The 15,847-nt window shown below is 44.1% G+C and overlaps 1 protein-coding gene across 4 annotated transcripts in view; it reads left to right on the forward strand.

Annotated features, from left to right (window-relative positions):
• agrn (agrin) overlaps nucleotides 1-15,847 on the forward strand; it is a 261,254-nt gene that overhangs the window by 205,564 nt on the left and 39,843 nt on the right. For all 4 annotated transcript variants that reach the window (XM_038723324.1, XM_038723325.1, XM_038723326.1 and 1 more), the window contains 7 exons: nucleotides 3,976-4,095; nucleotides 4,692-4,856; nucleotides 5,919-6,062; nucleotides 8,535-8,659; nucleotides 8,803-8,908; nucleotides 13,104-13,499; nucleotides 15,696-15,821. In XM_038723324.1, coding sequence (XP_038579252.1) covers nucleotides 3,976-4,095; nucleotides 4,692-4,856; nucleotides 5,919-6,062; nucleotides 8,535-8,659; nucleotides 8,803-8,908; nucleotides 13,104-13,499; nucleotides 15,696-15,821 — 1,182 coding nt within the window. The remainder of the gene's footprint in view (nucleotides 1-3,975; nucleotides 4,096-4,691; nucleotides 4,857-5,918; nucleotides 6,063-8,534; nucleotides 8,660-8,802; nucleotides 8,909-13,103; nucleotides 13,500-15,695; nucleotides 15,822-15,847) is intronic.

Raw genomic sequence — 15,847 nt, forward strand, 5'->3', positions numbered from 1 at the left:
AGTACCCTCACCAAGACTCATTGTCATTGACATCCCATTTCTCCACTCATTTCACCCATTAATGGGGTATTAATATTCTGTAGAGGGCATATCATTTAGACAGCATTGCTGCTGTCTCTCTACAGTGTTACCACTGTAGCCATAAGCAACAAAGCGAAGAAGTTCAAGGTTAAATATGATGTGTATGTTTGTGTAATTTGCTCAGGGCATGTTGACTCAAAAACGTTTTCATCTTGTTCATATCTGGAAACTGACCGGTCCTCTGGGGCTGACTAGTTTGTACAGTTTGTCTTTCTCACGGGCACATGTATTGACTACGCTAATAGAATAATTCACTACCCCTGCCCAGACATTCTGACAATTTAAACCATTAAACTTGGGCGCACAAGCTTGCTTCTTAACCCTTAGGATACCACTTTACCCCACTTACGTTTATATAAAAACTCTCTCTTTGCATGTAAAAGATTTCTTCAGCCAAAATAGTTGTTAGATCAGGGGCTAAGTAGCAAAGGTAAGCCCTCTTCCTCTTTATGGTTATGTGAAATTAAGAGCTTTTGCTCTGATGCTAGCACAGGCCGGGGAGCAGTGCAGAAGGCACTTAAGGGATTTTGTGTGATCATTCCAGTCTGTTTTATTCCCCGTGGGTCTAAAATAGAGGAGGATGAAGAGAGTTGAAGAGAGAGAGTGAGAAAGAGGGAGCAGCCAGTGTTTTCACACATATCCCTGCAGATTCTTCTCCCTCCTAAGCTGGCCTCCTTGGGCACTGACTGTCACGCTTCTCTACCATCCATGGATAATCAATCCTTTTTTGAAGAGCCCTCTATGCATACGAGAGCTCTGTGCTTCCTCTCCTATTGGCAAATGGAGAAACTCAGATCTTGGGGAATTTCACTGCCCTCCACATTAACTATGTAAAGAGAAATTTAATTTGACCTCAACTCCAGAAGTGTATCAAAACGTGCCAGCTCTAACTAGCAGCATTAAAGCAACACTGTTGTTTAGAGGTTCTGATCTTGAAAAAAACGTTACCATACAGCAGGGGTTGGCAAATAAGTCTGGCATCGGGCCAAAAAACGGCAGGCCAGAGCATAGTCAAATTATTTCAAACCCTTGAATACTCGTGCACTTTTAGTTCAGTCAGTATGAGGGACTTTCGTTGGGAGAGTTGTATGAATGATCCCGACATCCTATGGATTTTTTTCTCCCTTGTTAAACAAATTGATTATTAGCACACTTTTGCACAACATGCTTACAATAAAGCATGTGTTGCGGTGTATGCGTCCCGGCGTTTGATCTGCTTTCATAAGCCTACGGACGCTTATTTTCATTTCCCTGAACAAATTCAGGGGAATCCTATCACCCATTTACTGACGTTTTTTTCAAAGGCGTGTCAAGCAAGCCAGAGACTCTTTTGAATGTCCTTCAGAACTTTTCAAAGTAAAAGCTCTCAATAAATTCAACATGAAGCATTGCTGCAAAAAAAATTCCTGCGCTTTTATTTTGTAGGCACAGTCACTTAAGAGGAAGTGGTTATGTGAGTAACTGTTGCTGTTATGACTAGAGCCCCACCGATATGGGTTTTTGGGGGCCGATGCCGATGCCAATATTAAAGTGAAAAAGAGCCAATTAATGCCAATATTTAGATTTTGAGAATGATTTGGATAGTAGACCCCTTTACTATATAACTACACTTAGAACAGGCTGATTTTGAAAGCTGATATGTAGTGGACTATAAAACCTTTTCCTAAATGGATTATGTTAATAAAATAGATTAAAGTCTCAAAAAGTGAACATGTAAACAATTGCACATCAATAAATATTTGTTGCTGGAACATGCAACTTTTTCAGCCGTCTGTAAACAGAAAGAGTAAGAGAGAATAAGCATGTGTATTTCACTTTACACAAAATCTGCCATAATTTCAATGTAGCATATTCACATCCAGTTCATCCCTTTACCAGCACTCTTCTTACCAAAGCTACGAGAAACCATTTCTCATCATGTCTAAATCATGCCGTCTGTGATACAGTGAGCTGCTGTTAAATGCATCTAATACTACAGGAATGTCTACAACGAGGACCTGCAACTTTGAGATTTCATTTAACTGACGTTATAACTACAATCAAACCTGTTACGGCTCTGACTACAGAGTTTCACATCTACAACGTCACACAAAGAGGAGCTACAGGAAGCTGTGTTAGATTCTTGTTCAGCTCACGTTTATGTCCACTCTGGTTTAATCATTTCAGACACGCCGAATAACTGCAGACAGGCGGCTCGCAGATATATTTAGAATACGTCAGAAACTATAGTTTAATGGCTCATTAATGTTAGCGCTCCTCCACTGATAAACACGGCATTAGCTTTGTGGATAATTTAGCAATGGGCAGCGTTAGCTGCTGTAACGTATGTTACATAACGTAACAAATGTGGACCGTTTACTAGAACAGCCACACTGTTAATAAATGTACATTTACGTCTGTCCAGCAGCGTAGGCCGATATATTGGTCGGGCTCTAATCATGACTGAGATCTATTTCAGCACCAGCCACTATCCATTTATTTATATATATTTTTTTCTGCTATCAAAGCAATCTGGCCACGGGCCAGATAGTATTGCCGGTCGGCCACCTATTGCTTACCACTGCCGTACGGTGTCAAGAGTGTCACCTGCTGCATGCACATTTGTAAAGTTTGCCAAAGCACTTCAGACCATCTTTTATAGCTGCCTGAAAACTAAAATCTGGGTCAGGGATTTCATTTAAATCCAAAGAAATACTTATTTTTTCTATACAAGCAAACACATACGCATGTGCCCAGGCAGTAACACAAAAGACCTGCTACAGTCACAGCAGCAGACCATGAAAATAGGAGGGTAATATTGCACGTTACAGTGAGCTCCATTGTGCCGGACAATGGCCACTGAGGAGGAAAAACCCTTGAAGGGTGGAAGAACATATGAAATTAAAAGTTCTCCTTGTCCTAATAGGCTCAGTACAGATAGCTGAATGGAGCGCTGGAAAGTGGCAAGTTAAATGAACTGTGTCCAAAGCCCATCTCTGGAGTGGGAAAGCACTGGAAAAAGAGCGAGCCGAGTCATCACCATTAGGCTGAGGCTCATATCCACACCAGTAACAGTGTGATTTATGGCCCCTGTATCTCCAGCCTCTAAACTCCAAATGAGCAACACAAGAAAAAGAGATCGGGAGGGGAAAGAGAGACAGAGAATAAGTTAGGGAAAGATTTCTGCTTTCTATCTCTACAACTTTACTTTTTACTCCAAAGCTTGAAGAGAATTTGAACAATGATATTTTTTGCCTCGGCCATTAAACAAACCCCTTTTCCTCCCACTGTATGTTTTGTTGCTCTCTTCCAGTTTCTGGAGAAGGGCCAGGTTTTGGGAACACATTTTTTATTTTGTTGAATGTAGTTCTTTATTCAGAGCTGTCACACTAGTTTGAAGGCTGGTGCATCCTTAAACAAAGGAGCTCTCCACACACTGTGAGCAGGCAAAAAACTGCTTGGCATATTCCTTCACATTATGCAGCCTGCTTTCGTTCTTTTTTTTAAGGGGGGGGGGGATTTGTAGGGCAACAGCGCAATTTCGCAATATTAGACAAGAACAAATGAAGAGAACATGCCTCCTAGTAGGTGGTAAATGTCAGCTGCCGCACATTCACCAGCAACGCCATTGTTTGTTTTCACTGGAGGTAATAGCATCATTTTCCCCCTGATTTTTTGCCATTGTGGAGAAAGTAACAAATAGAATTGTTATCTTGAAGCTGGCTGCCAGCCTCTCCACCTCTGCCCCTCAAGCCAATCTCATTGTTGGCAAAAAGTTACATGTTGCTTTGAGATTGTGTTGTCTAATTCCCCCCCCCCAAACCCTCCCCACCGCAATCACTCAAATGTTGATGTTCTTCTTTCTCTCCTTGTGCCATCTCCCATCTTCCCTCCCATTTGTTCTTACCTCATCAGCGATTTCAGCCACATCTCTGCCTGAGCCCACATCACCCCAGCACTGCAGTCTGTCTGTGTACGGCTGCTGCTCCGACAACGTGACAGCTGCCTTAGGAGTTGGACTGGCTGGATGTCCCAGTAAGTCCTCCTCTATGTCCTGCTTTGACCATTAACCTTCAATGTGTCTTGAGTTTGTTGTGTGCACCCAAAATGTTGTAGATACTATCAGGCTATTTCAGCATATGGAGCTTATTGTCCTTAAGTACATTTACAGAAAGTACAAGTTGCAGAGCTAAAAATGTTTCATCTTAATCCATGGAATAATTATGATAATGTTGCACCATCTCAACAGAAAAATCTCTTCATCTGATGATCTTATAGATAGATGAGGGAGAAAATGCTGCATCAAGCTGTTAGCTAGGGGATACATTATGGATGGAGAAAATGCAGACTCAGAAATAAGGATATACAGAGATTTAGTAAAGGGGAAAGTCATCTAAGCACACTTTATCTACCTTTTTATTTGTGGAATAGGGCTTACCAAACATTTGAGCCAAGCATACATCTTGAATACAGAGTATCCACCATAACAAGTAGTATTCAAGTGTTGTAAGTTATGTGATGATTGGGTCTTTCAAAGTTAGAAAAGCATAAACCAGTGATGTATTGCAGTGGAGTTCCGTCTCAAGCAGTAGAAGTTAAAAGTGGCATCCGTGTTGCTCCGTACTCATTAGGTACCTGTCAGTGTAATGTCCACGGCTCCTACAAGGGGACATGTGATCCAGCCACCGGCCAGTGCTCATGTAAGCCGGGTGTCGGGGGACAGAAGTGTGACCGCTGCGAGCCGGGCTTCTGGAACTTCCGTGGCATTGTGACAGAGAACATGAGCGGCTGCACACGTAAGGAATCGCCTCTTTCTATCTCTGCTGATTGAGCAAATGTAATGCAAATGCAAATGTTTTTGTTCCTTCCCATGAATTGCTTATGGCATCCTTACAACGTATTTCCACAAAGACGGAATTCACCAGGATTATAAAAAATATTTATATCTGTCATTCCTCAAGTAGCAAATAGCAATGCAGAGTTGTGGTTTTATTTGGTTTTCAAGCATTGGTTAAGAAATGTCTGCGGTGGCCTCAATAGTCAAGTTAATTTTATTCATACAGTCCACTCTGGCCAAGGTCAAGTTTTCTATACTGTAGTTTGTGTCTGATTTTATTATTGTGTTATGGTATTTTTGTACGAGTAAGCACATCATGAGCAATGTACAATCCTGAGTCAAATTCCTTGTATGTGTACACATACCTGGCAATAAAGCTGATTCTGAAATGACTTGATGGCAGATTTTGTCAACGGAAATTCTACTGTGTCCTTTAGTCCTGTCAAAACTGTATTGAATGAACGGTTTTCATTTGTATTCATGTGGAGAACGGGGTCAGGACCCCTTGTTTGTCTTGGTGTAATGCAATATGGTGACCAGCTCGTTTCCTGCTGCTGATGTATCATAGGACATACGCTCCCAAAGCCACAGAGCATTTTCAGTCAACAGCAGGAAGCCTGCAGGTGCCTCACCCGTGGCCTGACCTTAACAAGGTCCACCCACAGCAAGCAGACAGCACACTGCACACCAATACCAGGTTCAGCAGGAAAGGAGAAAAAACACACATCATTGATTCTAGGAACACGATTGGGTTGATGTTCCTCCCTCGGGCTGTTTCTAGGGTTTCTATTACATACTCATCCTTCCCCTCCTCCCATTCTACCCTCTGTGGCCCCTAAAGCTCTGTGAACTATTCCCAACCCTTGACTGCAAGACATAGATGTATCTGAAGTGAAGAAGCTAAGGGGGCCTCAAACACATTATAGAAACCGAGTCTTTCTCTATTCCTGTCATTGTCCCTAATTGACACTACTTTCCTTATCAATCTTTTCTCCTTTTTTCCTCTTCTTCTCCATGGTAGCGTGTAAATGCAACGCCACGGGCTCTGTCCGAGATGACTGCGAGCAGATGTCGGGTCTGTGTTCCTGCAAGACCGGAGTGAAGGGCATGAAGTGCAACATGTGTCCAGATGGAAGCAAGATGGGCATGAATGGCTGTGACAAAGGTACTAAGAGCGAGTACCCAGGCAACTGGTGGAGCATTAATAAACCCGATAAACACACTTTTTCTGTTATGTCCCAGCTTCTCTCTATCATTCTAAAGTGTTTTTCTGTTTGTCATCTGACCCATGGATCTGCCTTGTTGCGGCAAGTTCTTTCTCTGTCTGCTTTTAGCAGTTAATCGTTAGTGATTAGGAAAATACTAGAGTGTACAAATGACGTGCATGACACATTGCCCACTGATATATTATTTTCTCCACATCATACTCCATTTGAAAGATTCACAATGCGTGTACGTGCATGTTTATACTTATGCATAAGGACTATTGATTACCTCGAAAATAGCCCTAGTGATTGCACAAGCTAAAAAGCTGGTTGAAGGAAAGGTTAGTTCCTGCTGTGGGGGCCTGCAGCTCCTTGATTAAGATGCACCATCAGATATCGACTGGAAGTCAAATGCTTAATGAAGCCAGCAGTCCTGGCACTGTGGTGGGGCACTCCGCCGCACACCCTGCCAGATGAAAAGACAAGGTAGTGAGAACTGGTAGCTCATGAAAGCCGGAGCCAAGGGGTGGGGGGTACTCCAAGTGTGGTGCGGCAACAATGCAAAGACCCCACACTTCCAGGCTGTCAGGTGGATGGTGGGCTCCCCGGCTGCAGCTCCTGCTGCGGCAACTTCAAGGCTTCAAACGCTCCTTTGGAGAGCTTCCAGAGATCTGTGAAAAAAGAGGCAGAGCCAAATATCCTGAGTGTATACCTTTACACCGCTCTTTCTTTTTTGTTTACCACAATAAGGCTGTTGGGGAAAATGCTGTTGTCTCTGAAATTATGATTCACACTGTGTGAACTAGACAAGTTTATGATTGGTTGTAAGACTAAAAACAGGTCACTCACTTAGAGGAGAAAAACGTAGAGCCACGAAACACTGTCATTCAGCCTGTCCCCTGCTACCAGTGTTGGGCAGTAGTAATATTACTTTTCCCAGTAACTAGTTGTGTAACTAATTACTAATCCAGTTCCAAGTAACGCTGCGTTACTGCGTTACTGAGTGCACCCTCGTGAAAGCGCGACTGCGCAGCAGCTCAGTGGCACCAGACTTTGTTGTTGATGTCCACTGATAGCCAAAAACTAAAGAAAGAAAGGAGAACGAGGGAGAGAGGCGTTCTTTCCACAGCTGAAAGTAGTTACTGCCATTATTGTGTCACAGTCTAAGATGCAAAGAACATTGTCGTCTTGTGTAACTCTGAGCGACCAGCAAAAAGCTTTCAACCGCAAACAATTCTCTGATTTAGCAGCCAACAGCTGCTGTCACTGATGCTTGGACTCGTAGGGAGAGAGTGGTGTTAACGTAACGTTTTGTACCTACTGAATACTGCTCTCAGGCTACATGTGCAGTAAAAATGCTGTTTAAAAGTCGGGATTTACTTGCTTTATTTTTTTATTTCAGCCGGTGGTTATTTCAGCCGGTGGTGTTAGGAAACGTTAGGCTATATGCTTTGTAAAAACCATACTCCTTGCTGCCTGTTATGGATATGATATTAGTTAAAAAGTCAGAGAGACTGCTTTGTTTGGGGTGAAAGGGGGTGGTAGTGAAAGCAGTGTTTCCCATAATTAGCCTATAATTATTTATCAACGCTGACGCCACATATTGATTTTCTATTTTTTACTAGGCGTATTTAAAATCATATTTGATTGAGGAGCATATATTCCTGCAGCATATTGTAACTTAACGAGTAATGTAACTAGTTACAAAAGGAATGTCTTAAAAGGATGTCTTGCGTTTGTCTACTGCGTAATGTTTCTTAATTTTAGGTAGGGCCGAGCAATATGGCAAAAAATGTTAGCATGATAATAGATTTCATATAATTAGATATTAATAATTATCACAATAAATTTCAAAGTGTCCTTGGGCAAGATACTGAACCCCGAATTACACCTGGCGGCTGTTCCGCCAGTGTATGAATGTGTGTCAATGTTAGTTTCTGTTTGAGCACTTAGGCTCAGTGTGTGAATGGTGAATGCAGATGTAGTGTAAAAGCACTTTGAGTGGTCAAAAAGATAGTAATAATATTACTTTTTTAAGTACGTTTTGAATAAATAACTAGTAATATATTACAATTTAAGTAGCCTGCCCAGCACTGCCTGCTACACACATTTTAAGGCTAGTTCAGTATCAGCCTAGTTACAACACTAGCATTAACACAAAGCAAGCCAATACAAATGAATTCTATCAATAGTATACATGCTGTCAGTAATCTCTACATGCTGTGTTGATTAATTTATTGACTGTTTAACAGGAGAATGTCTGCTTACTCAATAAAAGAAAGCAAACGCAAAAAACATTAAATATGCATGCAGATTGTAGCTTTTCATTTTGCTCCACATTTTCACACTGTCACAATCAGAATTCATGAAGCAGCTATATTCCAGTGGGACTGTACAGATTGTGTAACAACACAAAACCCTTACTTCCACAGGTCCCGAGGCCCCAACTTCATGTGAAGAGTTAGTGTGCAGTTTTGGAGCTTCTTGCATCAAGGTGAACGGCCAAGCTCACTGCGAGTGCCCTCCACCGGACTGTGATGAGAAAAATAAAACCAAGGTGGGTCTTTCAGTCTGTCTGCACTTAGTTAGTTTGATCTACAAGTTTGCAACACGGTATAAACAGGAAGACTTCAGGTTGCCTACAGGGAGTTAACATGTGTTCCCATTTCCCCTCTCTCCATCTCTGTCACTGTGGAGCAGGTGTGTGGCTCAGATGGGGTGACCTATGCCGACCAGTGCCAGCTGAGGACCATAGCCTGTAGGCAGGACAAGGACATCACAGTGAAACACTCCGGACAGTGCACAGGTGAGCCCTGCCGAAGCCTCCATGCATCACGCGTCGCATGGATGGCCAACAGTTGTCAGGCCCCGATCAAAAGATAATGAGCAGTGCTGTGGCCCTCAAATGAGCCCCCTCCTGCTGTTTCTCTGTCTCAGAAAGTAAAGTCACTGAAACGTGTATGCAAATTTAGCTTAAATTTTTGTGTCTACAAGAAAGTACCTGCATGTGCTAGCAGTGCTAGTAATCACACATTATTTTGTTTTAAAGAAAATACTCTGATATGTGGATAAGATCAACGTCACATGTAAGGAGTCATCTTTATTCAAGTTCAAGTAGAGAATTCTGCTTTTCATTTTTGTAATATTTTTGTAATAAGGAACATTCTCAAGCTCCATGATTATGATTGTCAATATTTAGAAAGACAATATTTAGATATTTAATATTAGAGTACAGTAAAGTAGGTGCCCCTCCCCCGAACTGCCAGGTGAGAGCAAAATAGTGTTCACCACTGGAGAACAGTTAAATATTGTAGCATTTCAAAAGCAAGGGCTCTGTAGTTTGACTGGAGTCTGAACCTTGCAATCCCACAAGATAGTAATGACACTTCCTTTCTGCTTTCTTGCTCCTCTTTTGGGATTTGGCTTCATCTTCAAACCCTCCTGGTGGGAAATGCGTCAGTCTCTTCACAGCTTTATGCTGCCAGGAACACAACAGTGTTTCAGAATGATGGAGGATGTAGAGTAAATGTGTTCTGAGTAAAAGGTACAGCTCTTGGCCCTTGGTCCAGATGCTGATGGACATTGTTTCCATCAATGTAATAGGTGCTGGGACACGCGCCAAGGCCGTGGACTTCATGTACAGTGAAGTTGTCGCACTAACTGCCAGCTTGCGTCACAACAGGGTTCTAGAGACGCCGCCGGCAAACACAGTTGGGAAGAGGAGTGCCAGCTGTGTGGTTCTGGCCATGAGCCACTGCCAGGTGTCTAGCATTTTAAGGTGGAAAAATGTTCATTCACCTCATTGCTCAGTGGGCACATATGAGGTGACCTAATACTGTGTCACCAAAAAAGCAAAGTCCTCTTCATACATCTCCCTTGAGCACTCTGTCAGATCCAAACTAGGTCATATCCATAGGAGGCAAGGCTGATCTGTGCTGAATTGCAGTTACAGGTACACAGACAAAGAATCCAAATATGCTCAGCAAGAGATCGACAAGGCTTTGATAAGTCCCTGAACATCTGGTACTTACAAATTCAGTGCCGTGGGTAACCAGCTAAAGGAGCCAAAATGCAGTCTGGTTTCACATTCCTCTGTTGCCTGGCAATAGAGATGTGGGTTATGTGTAAATCCTCACCTAGCATTGCTGCACACACAAGGCAAGAAGACGCCTCGCAGCGGACACTTTCTCTATCGAACCCTCAGGGGAGGAACAGACAGCCGAGCGCTCGGGCCCCCCAACAGCCATGGAGGATCTTTAATTTCTTCTCCCGGATGTGGTCGCACCGCGGGTAGCTGCTCCGCTGCTGCTGTTGGCTCGGGGGTTAGATCTCGAGCTCATTTCACGTGTGGCTGGGTGCGAATTAGCATTTGCTCTGCCTCCACCCCTCACCACGATGCAGCCCTGCCTGCCCTCCCTCCCACTGTTTACATGCAATGTTTCCAGACTCCTGGCCTAAGCACTGCGGCATGCTAATGCTCACCAAGCTGCCGTGTGGTTTGACAAGAGAGAAATGCCAAGGGCTTATATAAATGAGTGAATATTGATCTTTTTTAACATCATTGATCTGTTGCAACTTTCTATTATACATCAGAATGTGAGTACTGCTCCACACTCTGCCACGAATGGGCAAGCTAAGTAAAAATTCACAATAATGCCGTGACAGAGAACTTGCAGCTAACTGTGATATTACCAGCTCTCTGTGGAGTCTCAGAGCTGAAAGACAGTGCAGCCACAGTATAGAGAGGAGGTTTCTTGGGTTGAAGCAATATCAGAGAAAACCAGCAAAAAATGCAAGAGCTACTGTACCAACAGCAGAGGGAGGGCATTTGGACCCATGAGCAGGGGAAAATGGTCACCAAGTTGGCAATGACCTGCCTCTCCCATATGGTGTTATCACCTGTAGGTTTGCAGCAAATTGGCAACGAACGCCAGCATATGGCTTCAGCAGCCCTCCGCCTGCGTGTTAGGGTTCTGTTGCCTTCACTGTCTCTGCTCCATGTCCTACGATTTTTGCTCATTATTTAATCCGTCGTTTTGTTCCCACTGTTTGCTTTGCCATACACTCCCACAGCTAGCTTTGTTAACCTGTTCTTTCTTTTCTCCATCATTTTCTCCTTGGCTCTGCGGTTCCCTTGTCTTTCCACTCCGGTCTTCTTCATCCAGATCCCTCCTCCTCACTGAGTGCGGGTGACACCACAAACAATCTTAATAACCACCTTTCAGCAATAACTACTCGGCTGAGACAAGCCAAGACGACAATGATTTTTTTTTCCCCTCTCTCCATCCTGTGACATAAGTGTCCATTGCTCCACTGAGAGGAAAAAGGGAAAAAAAGGCAAATGGACTGTTAAACCTGATTAAGAGAAGCATCAGCTGAACAGACTGCGCTGTCAGTCCTTCTTTCCTCTGTCAGATGTGTTCTTTTCTTTCCTTATCCTATGTCATGGAACTCGCTGCTTGAGATATGCACACACACCCAAACACACTTTAAGCACTTTCCAGGGAGCAAGCCGCCTGACGCTAAGCTTGGCACCTGACTGACAGGTGTAGCCAAGAGGAAAGGCAATGCATGCCACCGTTCTTGGTGATAGCATCACCGCTCTATGCACTCCACTCCAAATCTCTCTCTATACAAATATCTGCCGTGCTTTAAGCTGACACTCTGTGTTTCTCCCAGGAATTTTGCCATCTCAGTAGGTACCACATTTCACACCTCAGTGAATAATTGCCGATCAAATAGGCGATTATAGCAGTGTAATTAAGTCCTACACATAATGTTAGGCGAATCCTAATGAGGCGCAAATCTTGGTTTTTTCCCCCGTTCCTGTCACCCACACACTAACATACATCTATACTCTTGGGGCGTAAAGAAGTAAAGAAAGAACGACAGTATTGTCACGCCTGCTTGCCTCGGCTAAATCTGAAGTGCTCACTTACGTAGCATCTCCCTGCCAACTCACTTCTCCCCCTCAGGAGTTTTTGTCCTATTTATCGTTCTTTTATCGCAGACAGTTTGTCCTTTTGCACCAGAGCTTTTTGCATTGGTAATGATGGTCTGTCTGCAGAGAGCCTCTTCTCGCTCCCTCATTTGGAGTGATTCCTTGCCGTGTGTGTGTCCACGTTTGTGTGCTTCTGTTGACAGCAGTGTGTTTGTGGTGGCGTTGACGGATGCTCATGCTTTCTGCAAGCTGCAGTCTGCCGTCTTTGAAGCCAGAGTAAAAGCAAGCTTTTTTTGCCCCATTTCTATCAATCATTCATCACCGGAGGCACTGGCTGTTGGTGATTAAAGCTTTGCTACTGGAGGGCAGCATTTGAATATGGATATATAATTCATAGGCATTGGCAAAGCATGCACACAACACACGAACATGCATATTGTGCACACAAACGCATGCCATATATGTACACACACAAGCACAAACACACCATGCGCAATGTATTGACACCAACTGGAGCAGTTTAACTCTGCCTGGGCAACATAACTCATCCGCAGGCGAAACACACATATAACTCTGAAAGCTGTATGTCATCTGTTGGCATATTCCATATTCATTCTGCATATGGATGCACTTTCATTACTTAAGGTTTGTCATATAAAGATTCCTGACATTTCATCCATTGCAGGGTTTTTAATCAGAGGTTGCTTTTACAAATAGGAGCTAGCAAGTGTGTGTGTGTGTGTGTGTGTGTGCGTGCACTTGTGTATATATATTAATTTTTAATGGAATTTCATAATGACATTGTTGAGCATCAGGGAGAGGGGTTAGAAGATTAAAAAGCACATCATAATTCAGTAAATGCAGAGGTAAAAAGTTATTGTCAACAGTAGGTTGTAATAATTATTAAGTGGCTTTGTTATGATTTATTGACAAATGATGTTTTTAATTCCTTTGCTGTGATTTTTGAGGTTGTAATGAAGTTAGGGGAAGCAAAATCAAACATTTTCATCTTTGCTCAATCATTCATCCATTCCTTGCTTCCTCCCCTTCCCCCCACCAGAAATCATCTCTGAGCCGGCAGACCGACCCACCCCCAACCCCTCCATCACCACCCCTGCCCCCTTCCACCCCAACAACGTGTGGGCCATCCCGCCTCCGAGGACGGCCGAAAGCGAGACCACTGAGCAGCCCACAGCCACCACCCCCTATTCCCCCCTCACCCACAACCGCGCACGAGCAAACCACCGCCACCCCATCCACATCCAGCCGCAGTCCACCGCTGCCACCACCTCCTCCTCTCGCAGCAGCCCTGCCCCGTCTGCCGCTGCAACTTCCTTCGAGGGCTCGGGCAGCGGCGAGCCAAGCGGTGACGACGCGACTGAAGAAGAGGATGAGCAGGAAGTGGAAGGAGGTAGCGGCATCCCAACGGAGGCCAGTGGGGCAGAGGAGCCTGTCGGTAAATCCCTGCTCTTTCACTTCATTATCCATAATGCTTTGAGGGTTATGTGGGAGGGGCCTTTTTTTCAAGAAGGGGTTGGAAAAACTCATAGTCTCTTCTTAGCTGACATCATAACACATTCATACCATCATCAGTTAATTGAAAGTTACATTAACATCAACAGAGGCTGATTTATTTGTATGCAAATTGTTTTTAAGAGACAAATGTCAAAGCCAGGCAGGCCCAGAAGAGATTGCTGTTAGTGTCGTTTCCACTTACATAAGATGCATATCTCAATTTCAGAAATAAAGGAATGTATTTGCACGGTTCACTGTTGCTACATCACCAATGCTCTTTTCTCCCATTCCACCGGCGCTCTCGCTCTCGACAGCTAGCAAAACAAACCCTGGCTCTGTAAAATACACTCGGCAGGCCGGATGAAACTGTTGGCCCGCATCTGGGGATCTCTGGAGCCTGACTTGACAGGCTGATGTGACTGGGAGGATGAGGTGTAAGTTTGTGTGGAGGCTGCGAACCATGTCACATGACTAGTCTCAAATCTTTCTCGACATGCCCTCCTGACTGTAACAGCAGGCTGCGGTTTCTGGGCCTCTGCTTGGACAACAAGGGATGACTGAGACTTTCAATCAGACCTTTTTTATTTTTCTGTTGTTGTTTTCCATCCATCCATCCACCTCGTCTGACAGCTTGCAGTAACGGGACAGGATTGATGGCACAGCGTGGCCCAATGTGCTCTTCCTCAGCTCTTCCTCTTCCTCCCCTCTCGCTCCTCCTCCCTGAGTCTTAGATTTATTCTCTTGTCAGAGGCTGACCAGAGTGCTCGGTGACGCGAGGAGCATGTAGCCTGTCTGCCAAGGAGACCTGGTGTCTTGCAGCTGTGTGTATTTATGTGTGTGTGTATATGTGTGTGAATTAATGTGTACCCAAGCATGCCTGGATGTTTTTTACATTGTGTGTGCTTGCTGAAGCACCCGTGCACACATCAATCTGAACGTGTGAGCAGATTAGGAGATGGTACAGTGCAGATTTCAACGTGGATATTAAAATCAGCACTGATCTGTGTTCATAATTTCAATGTGCGTGTGTGTTGTACGTCTTTGTTTTGTGTGTGTGTGTGTGTGTGTGTTAGTCTTATCTCGCCATGGCTCATGTCACTGAGTGTGTCTAATTCCAAGTGCACATATCATGGTTTGAGTGTATAAATGTGAGCAGGTCAGAGATGTGCATTCGAACGTGTTTTTGTGTCTCTGTTGAAATCGGCATTTATCTGTGCCGTGTGTGTGTGTGTGTGTATTTATTTGACAGCTTTCATGGCTCCCACTGGGGTCATGCAGCGTCCCCTTGCTGCACTGTGCTCTTTCCCCCACCAGCGCCTTCCTCTTTAGCACAGCATCTGTAAATCTGCAGACCACATGCCCACAGATGCCCTATAAACCCCAGCTTCTTCCCCTTCTCCCTCTCCACCTCCCTCCTCTCCTTCTCCTTTGGCCGTGAGTCCTTGAGCAGAACGACCCTTCCCTCTGACGTCTTTATGACTTGTTTAGCTGATAGCTGTTTGCCTGCACGATTATTTCTAATCTCTTTGCGGCCATAAACTGCGTCTCTTCGACCAAGACACCCTCTCCACCAACACCATCATTAGGGAGGACAGAGCTTCACTGCTGTTACACACTCTCATTCATCAGAGAGAGAAAGCCCATCCACTTTTATGTCTTTTATGTCCCTAGATAGCCAGATATATAGTGACCGTAACGCAAACACGACTGTATGGTTTTTTTTTTTCTCCTGGGAAGCCTTGAAGGTAACTGTCAGCCAATCAGCAGTGAGACGTTATCACATCCCCTTATCATTTAAAGTGTTCTGTATGTGACATGACTGGCAACAGTCTCTATTATGTGTTCTCTGTCTGACAAAATGAGTTCCAGGTGTAAAATTCCCATGAAAATGCCATACAATCACTCCTGACAAATGCCTCTATTAGCAACCAGTCACAGGTCAGCGGACTGTAAAAACGCAACCATCTGCAGAAGCAAGAGCAAGTTGAGAAAAATCTTTTGTAGGTTTTGATCTTAGAAAAATTACTCGCTTAAAGAAAAATAGCTTTACTATGGGTCTTTTAGATAAGCTAGCCTGAATTTCTGAATTTTCTTGAAGCTTTGTGAATTATTATGAACCCCTGTGTATCACCTCCAGGTCCCACGGTAGCAAGTACCACTGTACCCACAGCTGAGGACCGGTCATCCTGTGACAACACAGAGTTCGGCTGCTGCCCTGATGGCAAGACACCGTCCAGCACTCCAGAGGGCGCCAACTGCCCCTGTAAGTCAAAACGCCCCTTCAAAAAC

Source organism: Micropterus salmoides, unplaced genomic scaffold, assembly GCF_014851395.1.
Source record: "Micropterus salmoides isolate LMB-PRFRI ecotype aquatic unplaced genomic scaffold, ASM1485139v1 Ms_hic_scaffold_16, whole genome shotgun sequence".
In the NCBI taxonomy this organism is placed as follows: Eukaryota; Metazoa; Chordata; class Actinopteri; order Centrarchiformes; family Centrarchidae; genus Micropterus; species Micropterus salmoides.